This window comes from Mirounga angustirostris, unplaced genomic scaffold (genome assembly GCF_029215605.1).
Source record: "Mirounga angustirostris isolate CCGP_5_RB_7025 unplaced genomic scaffold, mMirAng1.0.hap1 SCAF_5, whole genome shotgun sequence".
NCBI classification, from domain to species: domain Eukaryota; kingdom Metazoa; phylum Chordata; class Mammalia; order Carnivora; family Phocidae; genus Mirounga; species Mirounga angustirostris.
The window spans coordinates 128,925,639-128,943,422 of NW_026991713.1; the positions used below are offsets into that span (position 1 = coordinate 128,925,639).

At 39.2% G+C, this 17,784-nt stretch overlaps 1 protein-coding gene across 4 annotated transcripts in view; it reads left to right on the plus strand.

The window, feature by feature from the left end:
- USP6NL (USP6 N-terminal like) overlaps positions 1 to 17,784 on the plus strand; it is a 186,998-nt gene that overhangs the window by 113,219 nt on the left and 55,995 nt on the right. For 3 of the 4 annotated variants that reach the window (XM_045874435.3, XM_054507368.2, XM_045874437.3), the window contains 2 exons: positions 3,764 to 3,803; positions 15,041 to 15,121. In XM_045874435.3, the coding sequence (XP_045730391.1) occupies positions 3,764 to 3,803; positions 15,041 to 15,121 (121 nt within the window). The remainder of the gene's footprint in view (positions 1 to 3,763; positions 3,804 to 15,040; positions 15,122 to 17,784) is intronic. The other variant, XM_064592081.1, reaches the window with a different exon arrangement.

The following is a 17,784-nucleotide window of genomic DNA, read 5'->3' on the forward strand; positions in this document are numbered from 1 at the left end:
AAAACATGGAAATAACCTCTAAGTTGTCCATTGATGGATGAACAGATAAAGAAAATGTGTTCTCACACACACACATACACACACACACAGCCATAGAGGCATATTATTCAGCCACAAAACAGAATGAAATTTTACCATTTATGACAACATGGATGGACCTTGCGGACATTATCCTAGGTGAAATAAATCAGATAAAGACAAATACTGTATGTTATCAATTATATGTGGAATCTAAAACAACCAAACAAAAGGGGCACCTGGGTGGCTCAGTCGTTAAGCGTCTGCCTTTGGCTCAGGTCATGACACCAAGGTCCTGGATCAAGCCCCACATTGGGCTCCCTGCTCAGCGGGAAGGCTGCTTCTCCCTATCCCACTCCCCCTGCTTGTGTTCCCTCTCTCACTGTCTCTCTCTCTCTCTCTTTCTCTCTCTGTTAAATAAATAAATAAATAACTTAAAAAAAAAAATTAAACAACCACACACACAAAAATGAACTCATAGATACAGAGAACAGGTTGCTGGTTGCCAGAGATGGAATGGGGAGTGGTGGCGGTGCTGGGAGGTAGGCAAAATGGGTGAAAGTGGTCAAAAGGTACAAATTTCTAGTGATAAGGTAAATAAGTCCTGGGAATGGAGTGTACAGCATGGTGGCTATAGTTAATAATACTGTACTGTATATTTGACAGTTGCTAAGGGAGTAGATCTTAAAAGTTTTCCTCACAAGGGAAAAGCCAAAAAATGTGTAGCTGTGTGGGGTGATGGATGCTAACTAAACTTAAAATAGTAATCATTTTGTGATATATATATATTACATATATATATCTCTCAAATCATTATGTTGTACACCTAAAACTAATACAATGTTATATGTCAGTTATATCTCAAAAAATTTAAAAAATAAATTTAAAAAATGCATATGAAAAAACACTTGGTTAGTGGGAGTTCAGTAACTGTTTGGGGATATGATGGTGTTCCTGCACAGACAAGCACATCCTGGGGTGGGGGTTGTGACAGGGCAAAAGGAAATAATGTAAAATATTGAGGTGGAGGGAAATCCAACACCAAGTCTGTCTACTTCTGGATATCGCCTAAGGCCGACTTTGGTTGTATGTATGCTCCTGCATCTCGCTCTCCCAGGGTTTTCAGTAGTATGGTTCGGTGTCAGGGTGGGGCAGGATGCTGAGAGCAGTCCTGTCTCATCTTGAAGCTCACAAGTGCGTTCTGTAGGACTTGAGCACACAGGCCACACGGCCTGAGCAGATAGATGATCAGCATCATTCCACAGACAAGTGCAAAATTTGGTTCTGATTCAGTGTTGGGAATAGGCACAGTGAGGTTTGTTAGTCTTGTTTAGTAAATAGGAGGACACCAAAGAAATGTACCCAGTACCTTCAAAGAACTAATCCTTTGGTAAGCACCCAGAGTTGGCACTTCATTTGGAGTTGGAAAGTTCAAATAAACAGTTATCAGGGTCTGCTCAAATCAGCTGTACAAAAAGTACAAAAAGTTACTCTTGCCCAGGGCAGCCTACTCACCCCAGAAATACCGGTCTTAGTGTGCACAAAGGGTTCAGATGTTCCTAGTCTTTCAAGATGTCACTGCTGACCCTATTCATCTAAGAAATAAATTCCAGCGGTGCTGATAAGCCCTTTTTCTGCCAGTAAGTGAAGAATGGATAGATGTACTTTTAAATTAGAAGTTACATCCTGTGCCATTCATACATCATTGGCTTTAGTAATCAGGATTACAGATTAGCAGGGAAATGTAGACTCTGAGCATAATGAAAGATATAAAAAAACCAAGGTGTCACCTTCAGTAAAGGTGAGTGGACACTTTACATTAAAAAAAAAAAAGACTTTTATATTAAATCCTCAATTTTTTTTTTTTTCTTCTTGAGAATTGGTTTCTTAGGCCTTTCTTCATATACTGCTGCAGAATCTGAAGATCTTGTTCATCTTGGTTTGAACCCACAGGGCTAGAGAGATAGAATTGAGCGTCTCTGTGATAGGCTAAATGACTGTGACTAAGTGAAATGTTAGCTTTCTTATCTCTGAAGTGAAGGGTTTGGCCTATCTCTCTAAGATCTCTTTTGGCTGTTACACTTTCTGTCAGTTCCATTGCTATAGGTTGGTTTGTGGTTCACCTAAGGACTCTTCAGAGTAGCAAAAGAGTGCCTTTGAACATACTGGACTCTTGAATACTAATGTACTATACTCTTAAAAATGGTATTATGTTTAAAAGCGATTCATTGTATTCTAAAAAAAAATGGTATTATGTGGTTCAAGAGAAAGAAAGACAAGAATCTGTGTCATTGCGAAAACATCAGTATTACTGAGGTAGCAGTTCAAAGCACAGAACTTTGTTACAGATAGCTCATTGTTTTTATATTACTGGCAGTTAATACAAGAGTCTCAGCATGCTTTAGGTTAGAGCTGATATCACAGTATTACTGTATCAGAGAAATGAATTTGGTCTTTTGTTGTATATTTAAAAATCTCATCCCCGTTGAAGTTTTGACAAATGAAACTTTCCTAATTTATAGAATTAGATTTTCCTTTCCCTTTTTCTTTTCTTTCTTTCTTTCTTTTTTTTTTTTAAGATTTTATTTATTTGACAGAGAGACAGCGAGAGAGGGAACACAAGTAGGGGGAGTAGGAGAGGGAGAAGGTTTCCCGCTGAGCATGGAGCCCGATGCGGGGCTCGATCCCAGGATCCCGGGATCATGACCTGAGCCAAAGGCAGACACTTAACCGACGGAGCCACCCAGGCACCCCAGATTTTCCTTCCTCATTCATAAATCTTTTGGAGGCTATTTTATTTCCTTATAGCGTTTTAAAAATATATATATATATTTATGTAAGGTTTTACTTATTTATTTGAGAGACAGATAGCAAGAGAGAGCAGGAGTGGGGAGGAGAGAGAGCAGCAGGCTCCTCCCTGAGCAAGAGCCTGATGTGGGGCTTGATCCAAGGATCCGGGGATCATGACCCAGGCTGAAGGCAGACACTTAACCGACTGAGCCACCCAGGCACCCGGATCCATATACCATTTTTTTAAAAAGCAATCAGTTGTTATAGGCCATAGTTTGAGCCAGAGAGTGGAGGTGATGTTGTAGAGTAGAGGTTGGTGAACTATAGCCTGCAGGTCACATTCAGCTCACCACCTGTTTTTGCAAACATTTTGTGGGAATAAAACCACACTCAGTCTACTATTACCTGTGTCTACGTGTGCAATACAGCATTACAGTTGAATAGTTAATGACAAAGACTGTATGGTCTGCAAAGCCTTATGTATTCACTGTTTAAATATTTACCTTCACAGAAGAAGGTTGCTGACTCCTGGTCTACAGGAGTGTTGTCCAGTAGGACATTCCTGCAGTGGTGGGAATATTCTTTCTATATACACGCTGTTCAAAACGATAGCCTCTGTCTGTGTGACCACTGTCGTGCACTTGAACTATGGCTAGGGTGAGACTGAAAACCTGAATTGTTAATTTGAACTTAACATTTTAGATTAAATAGCCACATGTGGCTGGAGATGACTGTCTTAGACGGCATATGTCTAGAGATTTGAAGATGGGGACCTTGTGGGTTCAGAACCGCTAATTGTTTTATATTGAATTTGGCAGAATGGAAGCTTATGTAATATGATCCATTCTTGTGATGACGATACATGGTTATATATCATATGTACCCACAGGTATATGATTTTTTAAAAGTTCACTATGATTTCAGCTATTTCATATATACTATTTTTCATTTGCAGTGAGGAGGAGCTCCCGTATCATAATGCAGCTATGGAACGGGTGAGTCCAGCTCTGCATGTATTTATCATTATCAGTGAATTATGTTTATCAGAGGAATAAAATCTCCACCTTTGTGATTTTGAGTGCCATGTTCTATGTAAATGGTGCAGGCATTCAAATTTCACTCTAAGAAAGTAATTAACGGTGAAACAATTTTAGGAGATTTTTGGAACTTCTGATAGATACTTGAAAAGGAGAAAGGTAGCAGTTATCAGAGACTTGTATTCTAGACAGTTCTCAGTCTAGGAGTGCTTCACATGTACAGCCTTTGAAGAACACAAGCGCTTGGGACCCTCCTGAGTCTGTTAGGTCAGACTCTCTGGGCAGGAGCTCACGTAGGTCATTTGTGGAAAGCTTCACAAGTGATTCTCATGTACTCTGTAGCTCATAAAGCAGGATTCTAGACCAGGAACTTTTTGTAATAGAACTATTCCATGAGGTTGTAACCAAATTTCCTATGAACAGCAACAACAGAAGTTTGCTTTAATCAGATAAGTCTATTAGCTTTTAAGGACTTAAATCTTATGTAAGTAAACTTGTCACTTTTTTTTTAAAGTTAGTGTTTCCCCTTTTTTCATTATACTTGGCTAGGCAGCTGGTCCCATAGCTGTGTGTGCATGAGAACTAGGGATTGAATGTTTTAAGGTTGGTCAGAATCTCCCTCCCCTTCTCTGTTTTTTTCTGTACCAGGAAATGAATTGCAGAATGAAAAGCAGGCTACTGATTGGGATTATCTTCGGTTTATTTTTGATGGGGGAAGGAGGCTGAGTTTCAGATAATGGAGGTAAAGAATTGGAATGAGAATCTTGAGAAATACTTTAGAAAATCTTCCTAAAATAAACAATTTCTGAAAATAAGAAAATGAAGCATACCTTTAAGATGCAGACAGAATTGCCATTTGAAGATTCTTATAGGTACTTTCTACAGTTGAGTTCTCTTGTGACTGCCTCATTTTCTCCCAGTATCATAACCTTGATGTTTTGGCAAATGAATTTCTTTCTTACAGTAGATACATTATTGAGTAGCAACTGTGTATCAAGCACTGGACTAGGTACTGCCTAGAATACTAGGGTCAAATAAAGAGGTAGTTTCTGCCTTTGAGACACTCACTGTCCGTCCAGTGACTAGAGGAAGATCAAGTGAGACAAAAGGTGGGAGATTATTGGTGGCTTCTGTCAGTCCAGTTTGAAATGGGAATCTGAGAATCTGTTCCCACTCTCTGACCATTTTCCCTCTTGTCTAGTGTCCTGACTTCACTGATCCTTGGACCTCACTGATAAAACCACTGTTATATTATCCTTCACCAAACTCATGTCTTCATTCCCCTCTCTCTACAGCTGAAATTCTACTGTAGGTCAGTACAGTCACTCCCATACACCTTCACCTCCCTCGCCTCTCTTGCTGCCTCTGGACTAAAGTCCAAGCCAACTTTCAGGCAGGAAAGCATGCTGTTACTAGTCAATTTTTGCTCCATTTCAACTATTGGAACATTCTCTTTCCTCCTCAGACTTCCAGTACCTCCTCTGTCCTCTCAGCTCATGTTCTTTTTATTTCTTATAAGAAAATAGAAGCAGGCAGAGAACTTCCACAAACTTCCACAACCACAGCTACCCACCTGTCTTCATCTGTGCTTATAGGCCCTCATCACTGTGAGTGATTAGACTTGTTCAGGGACATCACTCGAGCTATCCTTCCCTCCCTCTCCCGAATTCTTTCTCTTTCTGCTTGATTGTTCCCATCAGAGTAAAATTTATTACTTCTCCTGTAAAGCAACAACAATAATACCAATCTTCTTTTGCCCCATTTCCTCTGTAGAACTACCCTGATTCTCTTTTGCTCTTACAGCAAAACTCCTCGAAAGAGGTGTCTATACTCTCTTTTCCATTTCTTTCCTGCATTTCCTTCTTGCGTGTCAGATTTTTAACTTCCCACCCTTATCCCCACCCCCTTCTGGCCTGTATTAGGGTCTCTAATTGCCTTTGTACTGTGTCATCCAGTAGGCAGTTTTCAGTTTTCCTCTTGACCTACCAGCAGTTTTTGATGTGGTTGGCTACGGTCTCATTCTTACACATTCTTTCTTCCCAGCCTTCAGACCCTCAGGTTCTCCGCATGTTCTTTCCTTACAGGTTGCTTGTTCTCAGTTTCCTCTGCTTGTTCCTTCTCATCTCCTGGATCTCTGTACTTTGAGGTACCCCAGGGCCCAAGCCTTTGGAACTTCGCTTTCCTGTCTGTATTTTTTCCTTGTTAATCTCATCTCGTCTTTTGGTTTTAAATGCCAACCGTATGTTGATGACTTGGCTCCCTGAATCCCATACTTGTATATCCTTGCATATACATTTAAATGTCTACACTTAGATGTCTGACTTAATCTGTGCACTTAGATGTCTAACAAATGCCCAAACAGGAGTTTCTGTTGTTTTCTCTCTTTTTTAAAAGATTTTATTTATTTATCTGACAGAGAGACACAGCGAGAGAGGGAACATAAGCAGCGGGAGTGGGAGAGGGAGAAGCAGGCTTCCCGCGGAGCAGGGAGCCCGATGCGGGGCTTGATCCTAGGGCCCTGGGATCATGACCTGAGCCAAAGGCAGGCGCTTAACGACTGAGCCACCCAGGTGCCCCTGTTATTCTCTTTAAATCCATTCTGTTAACAGACTTCCCTGTGTCAGTAAATGGGAGCTCTACTCTTCTGGTTGTTCAGTCTAAAACTTCTAAGTTATCTTTGACTTTCGTTCTTTCATAGTCTGCATTTCATTGGTCAGCAATCCTGTGAGCTCTGCCTTCAAAATGTATTCAGAATTTGATGACTTACCATCACCACTTCTGCCACCCTGTTCACTGTAACCTCTCTTCTGGAACTTTCTATCTTCCTGCTTCTGCTATTTTCCCCCTTTCTCCCCCATGATCTTCCTGTTCACCAAAAGAGATAGAATGAGCCTGTTAAAGTAAGTAAGATCATGACACTCTGATTAGAACATTGTGTTGCCTCTCAGTCATATCCACAATAAAACAGGAAGTCCTTAGAGTGACCTTCAAAGCCCTGTATGATGTGCTTTTTGTTAAGGCTTTCATTTCATCTTCATTGCCTTCTCTTCCTTACTCATTGGCCTCCGTAGTGGTTCCAGAACATGCCCGCCATATTCCTTCTTTGGCTGCCTCCTCTCTGGGGCACTTCCCGGCCTTGTCCCACAGTAGCTACGAGACACCTTCCATTTCCTTTGCTATTTACTCACGTATCACCTTCAGAATAAGACCCTCCTCCCTGACCATCATATCTAAAATTGGGAACTCCCTCCCTCCACACATGCTAATTATCTCTCACCTTCCTCTGTTTTTCTCTTTAGCACCTAACGCTATTTCACATTCTAAATATGTTACTCGCTTCTTTTTTTGTCTGTTTGCTCACTAGGTTGCCATCTCTATGGGTCGGTTATCTACTCTGTTCACAGCTGTACCCCCAGAACACAGAGCCTTGCATGTAGTATATGCTTAGTAAGTGGTGGCTTAATGCATAATCCAATGAATGTAACAGCTGCTTTATAACACTAAATATGGACTTAAATACTTTTGAATGTTACAGTGGCCTTTATTTGAGAAATTAGGGAGAGAAGAATCGGAAGGTATCTTTTAACAATAGATACCCATATTTGGCAAAATATAATCTGGCAACCCAGTATAGACTTCTGCCTTCATTGCCCCTGCTTGTTTTTCTTTTGTATAGTTTTCTGGTGCAGAAAGTTCAGAAGTCTGGGAACTGGTGATATAGATGATTCAAGAAGGGTGACAATGAGGGAAAGAAGAAGTAGAAGACAAAAACTAATGCAGGATGCATGCTTGAAGGAGGTTGTCTTTACATTTTTGTTTTTTAAGAAACTTGCCTGTAGAATAAAAGACCTACCCAGTTATGCTTATAATTAATTGGTTGTTTACTTTAAAGAGTTTAATAGGAAGTCACTAAAAAAATCTTTGCATACCTTAATAATTTAACATTAAGACATAATTTTATATTCATTTGCCAATCTTTTACTGGGAAAGAGACAGGATTCTGAGGCTGCTCATTGAGATTCCATTTATGCCTTTTGTATAAGTTTTGTCTAAAGCTGCTCTCCTATTACATGACCTGCCTTTTATACTCTTGGTCTCTTTAAAGTGGAATGAGAACTCTAGACACACACAAAGCAGTCTGAGACTGTAAACTTTTTAGTTTATCAGAATTTCCCCCAATTTTTCTGGTTTAAGTTTAGTTCATTATTCTTCAGTGACTTCCTAGTCCTAATGGCCAAGCCTGCAGTTTCCAGGAAGCTAATAAAAAATTCTGCATGTATTACTTCATTGAATAACATCAATGGAAATAGTACCTTGCTGAATCCTACACGTATTTATTAATCTTTACAAAGCATACACTTGAAGCATGTACTTACTGTCTTTTGGGAAGACTTGTACACTAATGCGTGGTCAAGTAATCGTGGTTTTAGTTCCAGCTTTGCCATTATTTTGCATAAGGCCATTCTCTGTTTAAAATAGGGGTAGTAGTCGGCAGTCCCCCCAAGAGGATCAGTGTTGATATTGCAGAGTGCTTTGGATTCCCCCAAACAGGCATTTAAACAAACAATCACATTCATTATATTTACCCAGCAGAGAACAATATTAATAATGGATTATATTGTTTCTTTGAGCTTAATTGATGTTTTTAATAAGGAGGAAAGGATATGTAAGGCTATGAATTTTCATGAATTCAGCTATTCCTTTATGTAATGCGGTATTTTGCATAGCTTATAGAATATTGGAGCCTATTCATATCTTTAAAAACTGTATCTTAATTTTATGTGGTGTGAAATCTTACTCAAAATACATGACCAATAGACTTTTTAGTGTCGTTATTCTGTCAAAACAGGACTCTCCTTCCTGTACTTCTTGTCCTCTCCTGACCTCTGCTGGTGAGGTCTAGGTGCGTGTGACTCTGGTCCACTGTCCTCAGTCACTTGTCCTAATACTCAAACAGGAGAGACAAAAAAAGCATCTGAGGACTTGAACTTTAGTAAAGTTCCAAAATTTCTTATTCTAGAAGAGAAGGCCATTTAACATCCACCCATGTGTTGTGTATATGTGTAGCCATTACTGTTGGGGTTATTAACATGTTAACAATAGGAAGAGCCTGGGACTTCACAGGAGATAAGTTAGTACCATGTGGATGATTCCACAGTTGCCAAGTACTTACTGTTCAGTTGGTCCTGCATAGGGTTAAAAATATAGTCTGAGATCACTGGAGATTGAGAAGCAGCAAAGAAGACATTGGTCCCAGCCAGTTTTAATCCTTATACCTTCCTTGCCTGGGTAGAAGGGGCCAGTCCGACTCAGAGGGGCATCAACTTAGGACAATCAGGTATCAGATTGCAAACTCAAATGGAAGTTTAGTCCTTTTCTGAAAATAGCTCCTGGGAAGAAAAGTGCACAACAGTGTACCATTTTCATAGTCAGTGGAGGTAACGGAGAGATAGCAAAGGGAATATAGGATAGACATAAAGACCTTGGCATTATTTTCCTTTTGATACATGTTGTTTTGACATTCTCAGGGGAATAGAATTTTCTTATACTATGGTCTCCTATCTGATTTTAACAATTGCAGTGATGAGCTCACCTAGTATCCAGATCTTAGTTTTTGAAAACCATTCCCCATTAAAAAGAACCACTGTTTTTTAAAGAAGTGGCTGCTCTAGGTTTAGGGTAGAAAAAGTATAAAGTAAAGTGACCATGATTATTTTGTGCCAGATAGGGGGGCATGTCTAAAAGATGCACTTGAAGGGGGAAATCTCCAACCAGATAAGAGGCAGTTCTGCCAAATTTGAGACAACTTGAGCTTCTAAAAGAATAATGATGATAGTGGATTATAACACATTGAATAAAATAGTTCTTTTATACCATAGTGCTATTTCAAAGGGAGGAGGGGCTAGAAGAGAAAAACTTTTAAATAGAAAAGTGTCAATTAATAATATAGAAGGAATCATAAAAAAAACCCACCACATCATTTTAGCACCATCAGAATCAGAATCTATTCAGGCAGGGATTATTAGTGGATGATAAGACCATTGAATAGAATTGTTAAGGAACAGGATGTTCACACTCCCTCAAAGTGTGCCACACAGATTACAGTTGACCATTGACCATACAGTGGAGGCAGGGGTGCTGACCCCTCATGAAGTTGAAAATCCACATACAACTTTTTTTTTTTTTTAAAGATTTTCTTTATTTATCTGAGAGAGAGAAAGATAGCGAGAGAGAGAGTACAAGCAGGGGGGAGGGACAGAGGGAGAAGAAGAAGCAGACTCCCTGCTGAGCAGGGAGCCTGACACAGGGCTCCATCCCAGGACCCTGAGATCATGACCTGAGCTGAAGGCAGACACTTAACCGACTGAGCCACCCAGGCGCCCCTACATACAACTTTTGACTCCCCCAAATCTTAACTGCTTAGCCTACTGTAGACTGGAAGCTAACATAGATGGATAACATGAATAGTCAATTAACTGTTAATAAATACATTTATTACATTTATTAATATGTATTAATCTACTTTATATGCTCTTATGTATTAGATACTGTATTCTTACAATAAAGTAAGCTACTGGTTTAAGTTTAGTTCAGTTTAGTTAAGTTTAGTTTCTTTTAGAGGAAAGAAAGTGTTATTAAGAAAATTGTAAGGAACAACAATGAATCATGGAACACTATGTCAAAAACTAATGATGTAAGGTGTGATTAACATAACAATAAAAAAGTAAAAGAAAATTGTAAGGAACAGAAAATACATTTACAGTCCTGTACTGTATCACATATAAGTGGACCCATGCAGTTCAAACCCATGTTGTTCAAGAGTGAACTGTAGAAGTATATGGTGCACTGTTCTAACCTTCTGTAGGTTTAAAGTATTTCAGAACAAAAGTTAGGAGAAATAAAGGTGTCTGTATTTGAAATCAACAGTTATCTAATTCCAATTTTGTATAGACTTCTAACATCAGTAGTTCTGTCTTTTGGCACTGCTTTGAAAAGTGTTGCCAACATGATGGACTGATACCATTTTTACCATTATGCTACATAAGAGATACTGTTATAATTCATTTCTGGTTATTTCTATGTTACAATGATTGAATTGCTGTCAAAAGTATTTATGATCTTGTTCCATCCATTCATCCTCTTTCTCCTTCCTACCCCTCTACCTCTGGGGTGACAGAATGCTATTATTTGTTTCACAGTGCTGTTTGCTTATCTTTTTTTATATAAATTATGTTTAATTTTAAAATATTTATTTGACTTTTTAAATATAACTGCCACTATTTTAGGTGATGAAATTAAATCAGGAATATATGATATGGTTCCTGTTCTCAAGGAGTTTATACTTGAATAATAACAATAATGATAAGATTTGGGCATTTAGGGCAACTAAAACACAGCTGTTAGGTGTTACAACAATAATCATAATAATTCTTATTTTGTAAACAAGACAACTAAGATACAGAGAGATTAAGCAGTTTGCCCCAAATGAAACTATGAGAAGGAGCAGAATTCACATTTGAATCCAGGCCAGCTGGGTCCTTGGTCCATGCCATAAAATGCTGAGTAAACAGTTAATTTTGCTTGGAGCATGGAGGCATTTGAGAAAGGTTCCAGACCTTTGACATTTGACTGGGTCTTGAGAGGATACGTTTTACCATATGATGGTGGGGAAGAGCATCACAGGCAGACAAATAGCAAACTTTGGTTAAAGAGGTATAAAAACACATCATGTGCTGGGAATGACAAATATTTCAGAGTGGCCAGATGATACAAGTAGCAAGAAGTAAAACTGGAAGGTGAATGGGACCATATTGTGAAGGGTCCATAAAGTTTGAACTTCATTTGTAGATAGTGAGTAGCCATTGAAGCGTTTTTAACTGTGACACATTTTAAAAAGTTGTAGTAGGTGGGATTGAAGACCATCAGGGCTACGAGTAAGGAATTAGTGCCTTCATCTAGGAATTAGGATTGCTGAACTATGTCAAGATTCTCACTTTCTCTTCTATTCTAGTTTGTCTTGGTGTTACTGAGTCCATGACAAGATGGTGTACCTTACCCTGTTTTTCTAGAGCATTCACGTTCACATTTGTCATTTGTGATTTCAGTTACTTCTTACTTCAGAATAAGTTCTGGAACAGTTAGTGGTAGCATGTTTGGTGATAAAGTATATTTTATCTACGAGTTAGAGATTCATGAGTGGAGGGGGGGCAGGCGGGACAGTCACTTGCACTCAAGTCAGGTGTGGCTGAATTGATGGCATTATGGAGTTAACATTTAAACTTGATGGAACTACTGACACTTAATTTTTAAATCCTGCAGCCCGGGGCTTTTCCCAACATGTATCTTTTTTTCCCCCCCTTCCCTTTGGGGAAAGAAAAGCATACTTATTAATGGTTTTTAAAATTGTGTGTGTGTGTGTATTTTGTTCTTGCATGTTATTGTGTAGCATTTAAAATTGTGTATATGATAAGAAATAGAATACAGAATATGCCTTTAAAAACAAAGAGTAACTAGTTCTTAAAATGATTCATTGATAATTCATAGTCATAAAGGTGAAGGATAGCAAGAGACCTGCTAGGTCTCAGCAGGGTTGTTCCTGGCAAAGTGTATGTTATTATACTCTTGGGTTGGCTTGAATTATTTGGTGTTTTCCTGTTGGTGGAGAAAGGGATTGTGCTTTGAAGAAGTCAGGGGAGGAAGTGCAGAAGAACAAAAAAAATACTAAACTTAAATCAATCTTGATTTTTCACAGCTTGGCCTTCTCTAAAGTCACATTTAACAGAAACATTAATTAGATTTCAGTGCCCCACTGAGCTTTAAAATTAAACATATTTCTGGAAACATCAGCAACATTTTATCACTAATAATATAATGAAGAATATGCTTAGTCTTTTGAAAAATGGGAATTATAACAATATGTTTATTGCTCATGAGTGATCTTTTATTATGAAAAACACATCACAATTTTTAGAAAGAGTTAAGAAGTAATTAAAGAGTTTTAAAAATATGCCTAAAAATAGGGGCACCTGGGTGGCTCAGTTGGTTAGGCGACTGCCTTCAGCTCAGGTCATGATCCCAGGGTCCTGGGATCGAGCCCCGCATCTGGCTCCCTGCTCCGCGGGAAGCCTGCTTCTCCTTCTCCCACTCCCCCTGCTTGTGTTATCTCTCTGGCTGTCTCTCTCTCTCTGTCTGTCAATTAAATAAATAAATAAAATCTTAAAAAAAATATGCCTAAAAATAAAATTCTCTAAAAATATTTTCATTTTTGGAAAATGAGGATCTTTTCCTAAAATCAGGATTTTCTTTGGGATTTTATGCTTTTAAATCTAAAAATATTGGTGGTGGGCATATGCCATCTGCCTGTGTGAGGCTGGGTGGAAGACCGTTGATAAGGAGCTTTCCTCGGAAACTGTGGTCGCGTGAGCTGCGAAGAGGACACGTGGGAAGCAGGAGACCTGCTGCGGTGGCTCAGAGGGCAGGTCCTGAAGCCTAGCTGCCCGGTTGTGAACCGCTCTTCACACTTGAATTTACTGCATAGGGAATCTGAAAGCCATTAGACTGCCTTGTGCCGCTGTTTCCTTATTTGTAAAATAGGGATGATTATACGTACCTCACAGGGTTGTAATGAGCACACTGTTTTGAGCACAGAGTAAATCTTCAGAACTGTTTTCTTTGCTGTCTAGTCTTTCATTTCCTGTGCTTTTGATTCATAAACCTATTACACTTACAGAGGCCTCCAGAAAAGAAAATGTGGGCTTTGGGAATTAACAAAATAGCGGAATCTCAGCTCACTCATAAGAAACGATCACATTGGGCTCTTTTCCTGAAAATGAAATAGGTGCCTGCTCTGTGCCGGGGACTGGGGAAACCGCACACGTCTCCGCCTTCATGAGGCGCAGAGGTGTTAAGGGAGAATGCAGGTTAGGCGTGCAGCAGCTGTGGGCTCCCTAACTCGGAAGCCAGGTAGGAGACAGTCCTACCACCTGGTCACAGACAGGCAGATCACTGCTGACTTCTTGGCTGAGAAGGGTGTTTCTCCCTGTCTGAAAGGATGGAGTACAAATGTGCCTTCTGAGGGTTTAGGCTTCCACAGAAAAGGGACAGAGGAGCTGTACATGCCCAGATCTTTTTCTAAACTTACTAATTAAGTCGCTTTACCACCTTATGAGTGAATAAGAGATTGGACAGCAGGCCCGAATAATTAGGAAAAAACATCCCTTCTCCTGGAAACCAAAGAAGGGAGGAAGAAGCATTATCTGTACCACCTTTCCCATTCCCCAGCTTTGCTCCAATTCCGATTTGGTGTGACATCCAAGACCCCTGCCTATATTTTCAGCCTCATCTCCTGATGCTTCCTTTTTTAGCCTTTTAGAACTACTGTCGGCCGCCCGCGGTGCTGCACCGTCTCAGAACGACATTTATCCGTGCTTCGTGGAATATTCAGTCCCACGTTGCACTTGATAAAAATCCTAATAATCTTTCAATTCTTCATTTAGGGCTTACCTTCTTTAACATTTCTAGGTGGATTTGACTGCTTCTTCCATTGTGACCTTGTGGTCACCTTTTCTGACCGTATGTTGTCATACCTGTCACAGTACCATCCATGTCCACGACAGTTGCCCTGACTTGCCCTGAACTTTCTTCAGGGCAGCAACTTTTACTTACTTTTGGATAAATTTTTCACTAACAAATTGCTAGTTAGATATTAATCTCTCCACAAATAAATACCCAGTTCTCCTTTATAAAGAATCATCTCCATCATTGAAAACATTAGGATGCTAGAATTCAGTAAAATATAAAAGAAGAGAATGGAATTTTGAAGTTTTTTTTTGTGGCTGCTTTAAAAATATTGCAAAATATTTTAGAACTGCCTTTTGGTTTAATTTTGTAGAATACATAGGGTTTTCAGTGATTAGTTTAAAAACATTGGAAAATTTAAACAATTCCTTTCTCTTTACCTGTCCCATTGGAGCATCTCCCATGTATCTTAACTTCGGCTATGGAATACTATTGCTACAACTATAATCACTTATCTAAGTTTTTAAAGTTAGATAGTGTATTTGCTTATCTAAGAGCTTAACTGTTTTAGTGTTTTTTTTTTTTTTTTTTTTTAGCAGCATTTTCTTTGACTTTTTTTTGTAATTTGTAAGTATGGAAGACTCAAACAGTAACAATGAATTTCAATTTTATTTTAGCAAAAGCAACTGGAAATTGAAAGAACTACTAAGTGGTTGAAAATGCTAAAAGGATGGGAAAAATACAAGAACACTGAAAAGGTAATTAAAATGTTACTTCTATCTGAAACTACACAAATTCAATGTGAATTTTCCCGATAAAAGTTTCTCTTAAGTTATGGAAGTATATTAATACTTTAATTTAGGGGCGCCTGAGTGGCTCAGACGTTAAGCGTCTGCCTGCAGTTCAGGTCATGATCCTGGGGTCCTGGGATCGAGCCCCGCATCGGGCTCCCTGCTCGGCGGGAAGCCTGCTTCTCCCTCTCCCGCTCCCCCACTTGTGTTCCTGCTCTCGCTAACTCTCTCTCTGTGTCAAATAAATAAATAAAATCTTAAAAAAAAAAAAAACTTTAATTTAGTTGGGATGCCTCAAATTAGGAGTCTTTGTGTCCTAACAGAATATCCAATACAGATAGGTTTCAGCAGTTTAGAGGCTGTTCCGGGTAGTCCCGAGGGAGGATGGTTTCAGGAGTGATTTGCTTCAGCTGCTCCATTGCGTTGCCTGTGCCTTAGTTTCGTTTCCTGTCTCTGCTCTGCCTTCTGCAGTGCCAGCTTTCCCTTGGGGTTGGTTTCCCTCTGGGGTCAGAACCCGTGCTGCAGCTCCGGGCTTCACACCCACACGTCACACTGCTCAGGAGGAGGGCTGGCCTTGGCAGCTTTCCCTGAAGCAGGAACAATCTTTCCAAAACCTTCTAGCAAACCTCCCCTTAAATGTTTTTGCCCTGCAGAGTTGGTGCTGAGTTTTAAACCAATTAAAACATAACATACACATCTATTACTGTCACCACCAGCCTCATCACAAAAATCTTTAAACATTGGGGAGCTGCGAAGTTCATGGTGGTGGAAGTTTTTTTTTTTTTTTTTTAAAGAGAAAGGGGCTTTCTTGAAATAAAGTTGGGAATATCAGAGCTAACCCAAGAGAAGCAAAGTTAAGTCCTTTACTACAGGACTCCTCAGAGACTTTACTATTATAACACGTGGTCGAGGGACCACACCTTCAAGACGGACCTTAAACTGACTGAAACTTACTCGACTGTGGAAATCTTTTTGTCATAGAGCATCTTGCAGGACTAATGCCCCTTTTCTTTTTGAGCATCCTAAGTACCCTTATTTAAAGTCTGTTAGACTCTTTTATTATTTTATTTTCATCAGGAGTTAGCTCATTTTGGGGTTGTTGATTTTATTGTGTGTTTTAGCATTAGGTTGGAACTCAAGATGTTCTTTTGAGAGGAATCAGTTCAAAGTAGAATGAGAGGAATCAGTTTTGAAAGGAATCAGTTCAAAGTAGAATGTTAGTTATGCAGAGTGGCCTAAAGTTGGCACCTACTTTACCTCATGTCTGTGGGAAGATTGCTCAAGTGGTAATTACAGGGTAAATGTTGATGCAGCGGCACTTACACTTTCATCTCAACATTTGGTCTAATAAGATATTTGTAGAATTATACGGCTTTGTGTTCTCCTTGAGTATACATAGATCTATGAAAGTATGTAAGCCAGTGTAAAAATGAGCAATTCTACCAGGCCATTATTCTGACAGCATGTCTGACTAATGTAGTTCCTAGCAAGAGAGATTTGAACAGAACTGTTTCTTTGATGTATAATTTTAAAGCACTTTCCCACAACTATAATGCTGGAATTATTTGATAATATATATGGTCCAATTTGGTGTGCAACAGAATGTACTTTCTAAAAGAATTGCTGCTTTCAGTTCATATCTCATTTTAAATTGCACTGAGGCAAAAAAAAAACGTAGCATGTGTTTTTCTTCTCTTTCAAGAGGAGGTGAAGTTTTCTCTCCACAGATTCCTTACTTACATAATGGTAACACAAAGAAATTTCTGCAAGTGTCTTGAAATTAAAATATAGCTGTGATAGAGAATATTTGGATCTTTAGAACCCAAGCTTTAATGAAAGGCAGTTTCCATTAAGGTTGTTTGTGTTGCCTGTGTGTCTCACAGTTCTCACGGTGCCTGGTTCAGTAGTACTGAGTTTAAAAAATATACTCTATTAAATGAAGTCATCTCTGTTAGCTGGAGACATTATGATTTAATTAGTCATGATGTAATTGTGCCTAAGCTATGTCACAGCAGAGTACCTACGACAGATACACTTTTTTCCTTTTTTTTTTTTTAGTCAAGTAACTGAATGGACCTTATATTAGTTAGCGTTTTATTTTACTGATGGGAGAATGGAGGCACCAAGTTTATAAATAAATTTCTCAAGGTCACACAGCTTGTTCGTTGCAGCAGGAGATCCCATGCCCACACTCAAGGGCTCGTTTACCGTACCATCTTTCATGTTTGCTTTCCCTTTTGGTGTTTGTCAATAAAAAGTCAGAAGGAAATAGAATGTAGTTATAAGAGCCAATAGGGCCTTGTGTATGGTTTAAAACTTTTTTAGATCTGGCCGTGGGGGACTCATGCCTATCGGAGGCAGAGATGAAGGAGTTATAATGGAGCAGGGATGCTTTAAGAAAACGGAGAGACAGTAAAGAGATAAGCAGCTCAGCATGAACTCTTGTTTCATGGTAATACACTTGGAGTGTTGCAAGTCCCCCAAATGGAGCCCTGCTGGGTGGGCTACAAAGTTGGCTACTGGCCAGTGTGTGATGTGGACTGGTGCATTCATCACTATTTTGAAATCACTAAGGTTAGAAAGAGGTATTGAAAATGTTAGGTCAGTCAGTGGAATTGTTTTTTAGTTGA